Source organism: Chrysochloris asiatica, unplaced genomic scaffold (genome assembly GCF_000296735.1).
Source record: "Chrysochloris asiatica unplaced genomic scaffold, ChrAsi1.0 scaffold00432, whole genome shotgun sequence".
In the NCBI taxonomy this organism is placed as follows: Eukaryota; Metazoa; Chordata; class Mammalia; order Afrosoricida; family Chrysochloridae; genus Chrysochloris; species Chrysochloris asiatica.
In genome coordinates, this window is record NW_006408950.1 from 747,399 (window position 1) to 757,618 (window position 10,220).

The window sequence follows — 10,220 nt, forward strand, 5'->3', positions numbered from 1 at the left end:
GAAAACTGGGGGGAGAAGGGGGGAGTGTAGGGGGCGGGTTTCTGGGATATACCCTTTGGGTGGTTGATGATGCATGGAGGGGATTGGAACCATGACAGTGAGATGATATACGATGGAATGAATGTAAAACTAAAGTTTTCCCATGTAAACTACCATATAATTCACAATAAAACATTCAAAAAAAAAAAAAAGAATTGGAACATGGAATGTATGAAATATGAATCAAGGAAAATTAGAAGTTGTCAAAAATTAAATGGAATGCATAAAGATTGATCTCCTCAGTATTAGTGAGCTGAAATGGACTGGTACTGGCCATTTTGAATCCGACAATCATAAGGTTTACTAAGCCAGGAAAGGAACTTCAAATTAAAGAGGAATGGTGTCACATTCATTGTCAAAAGAACATTTCAAGATCTATCTTGAAGAACAATGCTATTTGCGACTGGATAGTATCCATATGCCTACAAAATGATCAGTTAACATTACGATTATTCAAATTCATGCCCTAACTACTAAAGCCAGTGATGATGAAATTGAAGTCTTCTACCAACTTCTTCAGTCTAAAATTGGTCAAACATGCAATCAAGATGCACTAGTAATTACTGGTGATTAGAATGTAAAGTTTGAAAACTAACAGGAAATAGAATTAACTGGCCTTTGTAATAGTAATGATGTTGGAGACTGTATGATAGAATTTTGTTAAGAACAATGACTTATGAATCGCAAATATCTTTTTAAAACAACATAAAAGACAACTATATATGGGCTGAGTTTGACCACGTCCCATAGACTCCCATTAACCTGGAGATGAGAGAGAAAAGAGGAAGGGCTGGTTGGTCTGAAGTTTGGTGAGACCTGGGGACTTTTGAGCCCATGGACAAGGACATAGCCACGGAGGGCTAGAGCTGAGAGTCAAGCATCCAACTGATAAGAAGTGAGGGGAGACGCACAAGAACACCCAAACTTGTAGATAGTACCCATTCGACCTAGCTTCAATAGCTTGATGATCAGACTAGACTAGACTAGAGGAAGATAAAAAAAAAAAAACGCTATACTTACGGATGTAGTAGTTCAAAATACCAACTGAGAGCAATGGAGTCTTAACATCAAGGTTCAATCCTATCACCTCTGTATATAGGATTGATAGGGAAGGTCAACTTAGACATTGCCAACCTATAAAGGCATGCAGTGACTGGCTTTACAAGTTTTCAAGAGGGAGTTCAGTTTCAGAAGGTGCAGAGGAAAGTAGAACCCCACTTAATAGTTTTCATCTTGTCTATACGGGTCTGGTGAAAAGAGATGGGATATGACTCTTATGATTCAATAGTAACTGTTATCATGATTAATTGTGACTGCCACAACTGTAAAGGTAGAAGTTGTGTAACAAAAAGGGGGCAGTAGTTAATCTTATAGTCCAGGAACAGAGGACCCTAGGACCATTAAGGGAAAAGTGTATGAGTGGAATGTGGGACCCTATACAGAGAAGTAGTGACACCAGAGATGGAGACAGAGATGAGGACATGGAGAGAGAGAGCAGCTGAGGACTTTAGACTCATGAAAAGATTAAGCCTGTGTGCTGGTGGCCAGGTGCTGGTAGCCAGGAGGCAGGCTTGCAGAATGTGCCCTTTGGTTGTTTAAATGATTATATATTTCTGAGTGTTTTTGCACACACCCCTCAAAAAAAAAACAAAACAAAAAACAAACAGAAGAAATAGAAGCAAATACTATTGAATTATGATGCATGGAGATTGTAATCATTGCAAGGAAATGATTAGTGTAAAACTGATGTTCTCCCATGTAAACTATCACTCAATTCACAATAAAAACTAAAAAAAATAAATTAAAAAAAATGGACTTCCACAGATAGAATATACAGGAAATATACATGGACCTCAACAGATAGAATATACAGGAAATCAAACTGACTACATCTGTGGGGAAAGACTGTGGAAAAGCTCAATATCATCAGTCAAACCAAGGCCAAGGGCAAACTGTGGAACAGACCATCAATTGCTCATATGCAAATTTAAGCTGAAGCTGAAGAAAATTAAAACAAATCCATGAGAGCCAAAAGATGACATTGAACATATCTCATCTGAATTCAAATGGCATTGAACATATCCCTTTCTTAAAAATCAACTGATCATAGATGTTAATCACATCTAAGGTAGACTGTAGAAGAATTGATGCATTTGAGTTATGGTGTTGGAGAAGAATATTTAAAGTACCATGGGCTGCCAAAAGAACAAATAGATCTGTGTTGAAAGAAATACAGCCAGAGTACTCCTTGGAGGCCAGGATGGCCAGACTTTCTCTTATACTTTGGACATGTTGTTAGGAGGGAACAGTCACTGGAGAAGGATATCATGTTTAGTAAAGTGGAGGGTCGAAGAAAAAGAGGAAGATCCCCAACGAGATGGATTGGCACAGTGGCATCATCAATGGGCTCAAACATAGCAATGATTGTGAGGTTGGTCTAGGGTCGGGCAGTGTTTTGTCTGTTGTGCATAGGGTCGCTGAGTCAGTACCAACTCAATGGCACCTAACAACAACAACATCTGAATTTACAGACCATCTCAAGAACAAATATGATACACTAGACAATAATGACCGAAGACCAGAAAAGTTATGGGATGACATCAAGACCATTATTCAGGAAGAAAGCAAAAAGTCATTGAAAAGACAGGAAAGAAATAGAACATCCAAATGGATGTCAGAAGATACCCTGAAACTTGCTCTTGAGCATAGAAAAGCTAAGTCAATGGGAGAAATAAGGAAGTAAAAGAGCTGAGCAGAAAATTTCAAAGGGCAGCTTGAGAAGACAAAGTCAAGTCTTATAAGGAAATATGCAAAGACCTAGAGTTAGAAAACCTAGAGTCAGTAAAGCAAAAATGCACACTCAGCATTTCTCAAGCTGAAAGAACAGAAGAAAAAAACCTCAAGTCTTAACTTGCAATATTGAAGGAGGATTCTACAGACAAAATATTGAATGATGCAGAATGCATCAAAAGAAGATGGAAGGAATATACAGAATCCCTGTACCAAAAAAAAAAAAAAAGTCGATGTTCAATCATTTCAAGAGGTAGAGTATGATCAATTCCAAGCTGCACTGAAGGCATTGGTGAAAAACAAAGTTCCAGGAATTGAAGAAATGCAAATTGAAATCTTTCAACAAACTAATGAGGCACTGACTCATCTACGCCAAGAAATTTGGAAGACAGCTATCTGATCAATCAATTGAAAGAGATCCATATTTGTGCCTATTCCAAAGAGATGTGTCTCAACAGAATGTGGAAATCTTCAAGTAATAGCATTAACATCACATGCAATTAAATTTTTCTTAAGATAAATAAAAAGTAGCAATAATGCATTGACAGGGAACTGCCAGAAATTTAAGCTGGATTCAGAAGAGGATGTAGAACTAGGAATATCACTGCTGGTATCAGATGGTTCTTGGCTGAAAGCAGAGAATACCAAAATGTTGTTTACTTGTGCTTTATTAACTATGCAGGCATTTGATTGTGTGGATGAGCTATGGGTAGCATTGTAAAGAATGGGTATTCCAAAATGCTTAATTGTGATTATTGGGAACCTGCACATAGACAAAGAGGAGTCAACAAGGGGATACTAAAAAGTTTAAAATCAGGAAAAGTATACACCAGGACTGTACTCTTTCACTATACATATTCAATCTGCACGCTGAGCAAATAATCCTATAAACTAGATTATATGAAGAAAAACGTAGCACCAGGATTGGAAGAAGACTCATTAACAACCTGTGATATGCAGATGATACAACCTTGTTTGCTGAAAGCAAAGAGGACTTAAAATACTTACTGATGAAGATCAAAGACTACAGCCTTCAGTATGTACTACACCTCAATGTAAAAAACAAACAAAAATCCTCACCACTGTACCAATAAATAACATCCATATAAATGGAGAAAAGATTGAAGTTGTCAAAGACTTCATTTTGCTTGGATCCACTGGAGGCAGCAGTTAAGAAATCAAACATTTTGCTTTAGGCAAATCTGTTGCACAAGATCTCTTTAATGTGTTCAAGAGCAAAGATATCAGTTTGAGGACTTGGGTGCACCTGACCCAAGCCATGGTATTTTCAATCACCACATATGTGTGTGAAAGCTGGACAACGAATAAGGAACACCATAGAAGAATTGATGCATTTCAATTATCATTTGGGAAAGAATATTGAGAGTACCATGAACTACCAGAAGAACAAACAAATCTATGTTGTACTAGAAGTACACCCAGAATGTTCCTTAGAAGTCATGATGGTGAAACTTGGTTTCCCATACTTCAGACACGTTATCAGGAGGGAGCAGTCCCTGGAGAAGGACATGATGCTTGGTAAAGTGGAGGGTCAGTAAAAAAGAGAAAGACTCCCAATGAGATAGACTGACATAGTGGTAGCAGCAATGAGCCCAAACATAACAATGACGAGGATGGTGCAGGGCCGGGCAGTGTTTCATTCATATGGTCCCTGTGAGTTGGAACCAACTTGATGGCACCCAACAACAGTAACAAAAGCAGTAGTTCATTTGTTGTGACAAATGTAATACTAATGCAAGATGCCAATAATGGCAGAAACTGGGTAGGGAGCATGGGGAACTCTTGGACTGTTTGCACAACTTTCTATGCATTTAAAACTAGTCTGCCTTTCTTAACATCAACTAGATGTTAATCACATCTACACAGGATCTTCACCACAATGCCTAGATTAGCATTTGATTGAATAACTGAGGACAGTAGCCTGTGGGAGGCACAGACTAAGCACTCAACTACTAGCTGAAAGATTGACGGTTCAAACCCACCCAGAGGCATCTCAGAAGTTTCACTGTTCATGAGGTCACCATGAGTCAGGGGCTGACACACAGCAACTAGCTACACAAGCACTTATTAAAGAGAGATCGAGGGAACTTGAAGCAGAGAATGTAAGGATAATAATATTTCTATAAACAACAGCTCAATAATAATTATAATATTTGCTTCCATTAATTGGGAGTTATAAGTTCTTATGATACCCTGAACTTCTTGTGTTGTGACACTTATCACGCAATCTCAGGCAGAGTCTAACAGAAACCATTTTTAACAGAGAGAACTAAATGCAGGGATTAGTTACCCAGGAAAGAAGGTAGGTGAGAACCTCAGGAAGCTACTACCAACCCTAGTTGATGTGTGATTCAGCCATTGTCAAGGACACAAAATCTCCCTTCCTCCCACCTAGCCTGTCTTCTGATACATCCCATCAGCTAAAGCCTTCAGAAGCCAGCAGACAAACACACTCACCAGGAGTCTGCCCCCGCCCCCGCCCCCTGCGGTGCCTGTGGCACACAGCAAAGCAGGTGGGCCCAGGGCGGGCACATGGTGCCACGATATGATATGTTTCATTGCTTGCAACCCAACCCCCAGAGGACTGCAATAAACTCAGTGAGGAGGAGGGAGGCTGTGTCTCTCACCTCAGTTTCTCTTCGGCCTCTCTCTCCCTCTGCCAGATGTATGATTCACATGCAAATATATGATACAAAACCAACTGGTATCATTCTGTCTCGATTACCTAGTGTTGCTATGACAAAAATTCCCACAAGTAGGTAACTTTCAAGAACAGATAGTTCAGGAAGCTAGAAGCTGAAATTCATGGCATGGCCCAAGTGGATGTCCTTCTTTGCTGCAGTCCTGGGAGTTCCTTGGGTTCTTCAGCGTTCCTTGGTGTTCCCTGCACGTGTGTCTGAGTGTGATCTGCTCTTTTCGTCACTCAGAAGTGATTAGGGTTAGGGCTCACTGGTGTGGCTTCATTGCCAAAACAAAAGAAAAACCCTATTTCCTATCCAAAGGTAACAGGGTTAGAACTTCAATATATGTTTTTGGAAAACACACCCGTTTTTCAAATAAGTTAACTGAGGGTCAGAGACATTAAGGACTTTGCCTAAATTCCTAAGGTGAGTGAATATGGAACCAGGAGAAGTGAAAGTCTAGCTCCTCCCAGCATGTCACGCTGCTCTGTGTGGGGGCTGTCTAGACACAGCAGATGAGACGAAACTGTGAACGTAAGGCTGATACCACACTGCCAGGGAATATTCCTGTGGGCATGAGCTCTGAGTGCTGGGGGCCATTTGTAAACAAAAATATGTGTGAGTTTTCCTACCTGTATGCATAAACATCTCATTTTCAATACATGTGGCATTGTAAGACCAGTACTGGACTACAAACCATAAGGTCGGCAGTTCAAACCCACCAGCTGCTCCTCAGAAACCCTATACAGGGTCGCTGTGAGTCAGAACCGACTTGACAGCACACAACAACAACATAGGATAAGCATTCGACTGCTAACCAACTGCAAGGTAGGCAGTTCAAACCCACCAGCCGCTCTGCAGGAGAAAGAAGAGGCTCTCTGCTTCCATAAAGACTTACAGCCTCCAAAACCCAAAACAGGGTTGCTGCAAGTTGAAATCACCTTGATGGGAATGAGTTTGTTTTCTGATTGATTAATACGTGTGTGGGGAGCAGGGTGGGGCCTGGAGAGGGGCTCACTTCCTCCCCACCCCAAAAAAGCCTGCTTTCCTTCCTTTTAGGTCTGAGAAAAAACCCCAGCTGCCATCAAGTTGACTCCTGCTCCTGTGTCAGAGTAGAACTGTCTGGTTTTCAAAAGTAGGTCGCCAGGACTTTCTTTCAAGGAAACTTTGGGTGGACTCGCACCTCCAGCGTTGCAGTTAGCACGTTGGCCATCTGCATCATCTAGGAACTCCTTCAGCTCTGGATCCCTCTCAAAGGTGTTGGGCTTGCATATAAGTACGCTCAATATTATAAACAGAGCCCTATTTTCATCCTTTTTAGATAAATCCACTTTAAAAACCGTGTGGCTCAAACCCCTACAGGCTAGAATCAGGGCGAATCCTCCTCTGCTATGGCCTGAGATTAGTATTCCTGGTGCATTCTGTAGCAGCAGCACAGCTGAAAGTTATCAGCAGGCTGACTTTCCATCTCAAGAACTGCGAACTGCAGCTCGCACAGGCACTTGCAGATATTAAAGGAAGATTTAGAGACCCTCACACTGGCTGCCAACACTAAGCCTTTGTAAAGACTCTGAAGGCATGAGACTACAGGCATCTGTGAGAGGGGGGAAGGAAACATCCGCTTGCTTTGAGAATGTTATTAAAAAATAATAACCTTCTTGAGCAGAAGCAAAATACTCCATTCCAGATTGTGGCATTGTCTCTTTGGCCATGACCCATGCCTTAAGAGAGGGGCTGCTGCCTGCCTGCCCCCTCACCCCACCAGACCCTGCAGTTGTGGGCAGTTAGTGGAGATACATTCCCAGAGCCACAGCAGGAGGGCGTTCTGCTGGAGAACTGAGCCCAGAAAGGAGGGAAGTGGAAGTGGGAGGGGAAGGGGCATGTTCTTGAGTCATGCTGTGAGCAGCCTGGGGCTGACTGAGTGCCATTCCCAGGAGGAAAGGCCTGAGCAGCTGCTCCAGAAGTACCCTGCATTTAGTTCAGGCTGCACTTTTGCCGTCCTGAAATTCTTGATCACTGTTACACAAGAGGCCCTGTGTTTTCATTATGTGCTTTTTATTGTTGCTGTAAGCTGCCATCCCTGACTCATGGTAACCCCATGCACAAGGGAACCAAAATGCTGCCCAATCTTGAGCCTTCCCCATGATCTACTGCTGACTGAACCACTGTGATCCATAGTGTTTTTACTGGCTGATTTTCAGAAGTCAATCACCAGGCCTTTCTTCCTACTCCTGCTTAGTCTGAAAGTTCTGCTGAAAGCCGCTCAGCTCCACTGACAGGCAGGCATTGGCTGCACATGCGGTACAAAGGCTGGGAACTGAGCCCTGTACAGAAGGCATGAATTCCAACACTGAGCCATCACTTCATTTCACACTAACCAGTTGCTGTCAAGTCAATTCCAACTCATGTCAATCCCATGTGTGTCAGAGCAGAACTGTGCTCTATAAGGTTTTCAGTGGTTGATTTTTTAAAAAGTAGATTACCTCTGGGTGGCCTCGAACCACCACCCTTTCAGTTAGCAGCCCAGTGCATTAACCCTGTGCACTATACAGGGACTCCCATTTTGCACATAAACCAAAACCAAACCCACTGCCACCCAACTCATAGCCACCTTGATAAGATGAATTAAAACTGCTACTTAGAGTTTCCAAGAGTAAATCTTGACAGGAGTAGACAGCTTCATCTTCCTCCTGCACAGTGGATACTGGGTTCGAATGGATGGCCTTGTGCTTAGCAGCCTTATGCTTATTCCATAGTACCACCAGGGTAGATCCTGACTTCACCTCTCAGTAAAGGAAGACCACAAAAGCTGAGCAAGATCTGATAGCTCCTGTTAGAAAGTGACTCTCATCAAGATCAACATGCTGTTTGTGTCTCCTCGTTACTGAAAGGCCTCTGGATTGGTGTAAGGCTCAGAGGTGCTTGAGTGTCCTCTTCATGTGCGGCACTGACATGGCCCCTCTGGGCTAAGTCCTGCCTGCACACAAGGCCTTGGTACCTGCAGGAACATCCAGCATCTCCAAGGGTAATGGCTCAAAGCAATGGTTGGTCCCTGCATGCTGACTGCAGCAGCCCAGCCACATGGGGTCAAATCTGAATGCCCCAGTTATCCCAGCTGTTCCAAAGCATGGCTCCAGCTCTTCCGTTGATTGAAGTTGCTTCTGAAGCAGAAGCACAGACGCAGGTCAATGCCAACCCAGAGATTGTGGGCAGGAGCCCAACATCCTTGCAGCTGCTCCCTGTGGCAAAGCACCCCCAGCAGGAGGGCAAAGCATGCTTACCTGGTTACTGCTCTCCTTGATGATCTCACGTTTGGCATCTTCTGCTCTGTCTTGATCTCGGCAAACCAGGTGAACTGTGCCACCTGGTGGAATTCAGCAAAATTGCCTATCAGGGATAGTGTAAGCGGAAACCAGCTTTTCCAAAAAGAAAAAAAAAAATGAAACCATATGTGCTCCGCAAATAATTAAAACCAAACCCACTGCCATGGAGTCAGTTCCAGCTCTCAGCGACTCTGTACAGGGTTTCCGAGGCTGTAAATCTTTACAGAAAGAGAAAGCATCTTTCCCCCACAGAGTTTGAACTGTTGTACTTGGAGTTAGCAATCCAGTGCTTATTCTACAGTGCCACCAGGGCTTCTCGGGTTCTCTAGTTGTTATTAAATATTATTGAGTCCATTGACTTATAGCGACACAGTATAGGGTTTCTGAGAAGTGGCTGGTAAGGTTTGAACTGTTGACTTTGTGATTCAAACCAATCTTGCAGTCCAGTACTTTATACTTTATACCAGGACTCCCCAGTTGTTGTTAAATGCCATCGAGTCGATTCAGGACTCCCCAGTAGAACCCCTGAAATTGAGGCAGTTCTGGAAAATCTGGAGCTCTGGTGATAATGACTCAATGAATATTTATTGAAAATCTGCATTCATACATGGCATTGTGTTGGACTACTAAAAGCAAGGTTTGGATTCAATTCCACCAGCTGCTCCAAGGGAGAAAGGTAAGGCTATCTGCTCCCATAGACATTCAGTCTTGGAAACCCTAAGGAGCTGTTCTACTCTATCCTATAGGGTCGCTATAGTTGGAATTGACTCAACAGCAGTCAGTGAGCTGGGAAGTCTAGATGGAGCCAGTGCCCTCCACAAGGAGTTAGAGAAGGGTAAGAGTGAAGAGAGTGCCAGCTGGTCTTCTGGGGGATCCTGCGTCCCCAGCATCATTGTACACTTACCTGGGGAAGCTTTGGAAGATACAGGTGATGGACCCAGGCATAGGTACTTTTAAAGGTTCCCAAGTGACTCTAGCATTCAGCTCAAGTTGAGAATCTAGTGTAAGGGCTCCATGATATAGTTACTGAGAGTGCACCTATCAATGGCATGCACACTTTTCAGCAGATGCCAGCCCAGCATCAATCAAGGTTCACTTAAAGGGGAATGCCTTGGCTGTGGCAGTTCCGAAGTAATCATTACGAGACTGCTTTCTTCACTTAAAATAGTCTGCTTGATTAAATGGGGTCAGCTCCATGAGCGGCTAGAGGGTAACCACACAGCCAGCTCTCAGCGCCTCCTCCCCACCACAGCTGAGAGTGCTCCCAAGTTGCTAAGAGGCAGCTAATCCTCCCCTGACTGGGCAGATAATTAAATAAAGCTCCAAGTGGTATACTATTCCCCTGGAAAAGGCTTAACTTGGTTTT

General features: G+C 43.0%; 1 protein-coding gene across 1 annotated transcript in view; it reads right to left on the minus strand.

Moving 5' to 3' along the window:
- Nucleotides 1–10,220, minus strand: part of DHRS12 (dehydrogenase/reductase (SDR family) member 12) — a 109,750-nt gene that overhangs the window by 90,463 nt on the left and 9,067 nt on the right. The window contains exon 3 of the mRNA XM_006876938.1: nucleotides 8,813–8,895. Coding sequence (XP_006877000.1) covers nucleotides 8,813–8,895 — 83 coding nt within the window. The remainder of the gene's footprint in view (nucleotides 1–8,812; nucleotides 8,896–10,220) is intronic.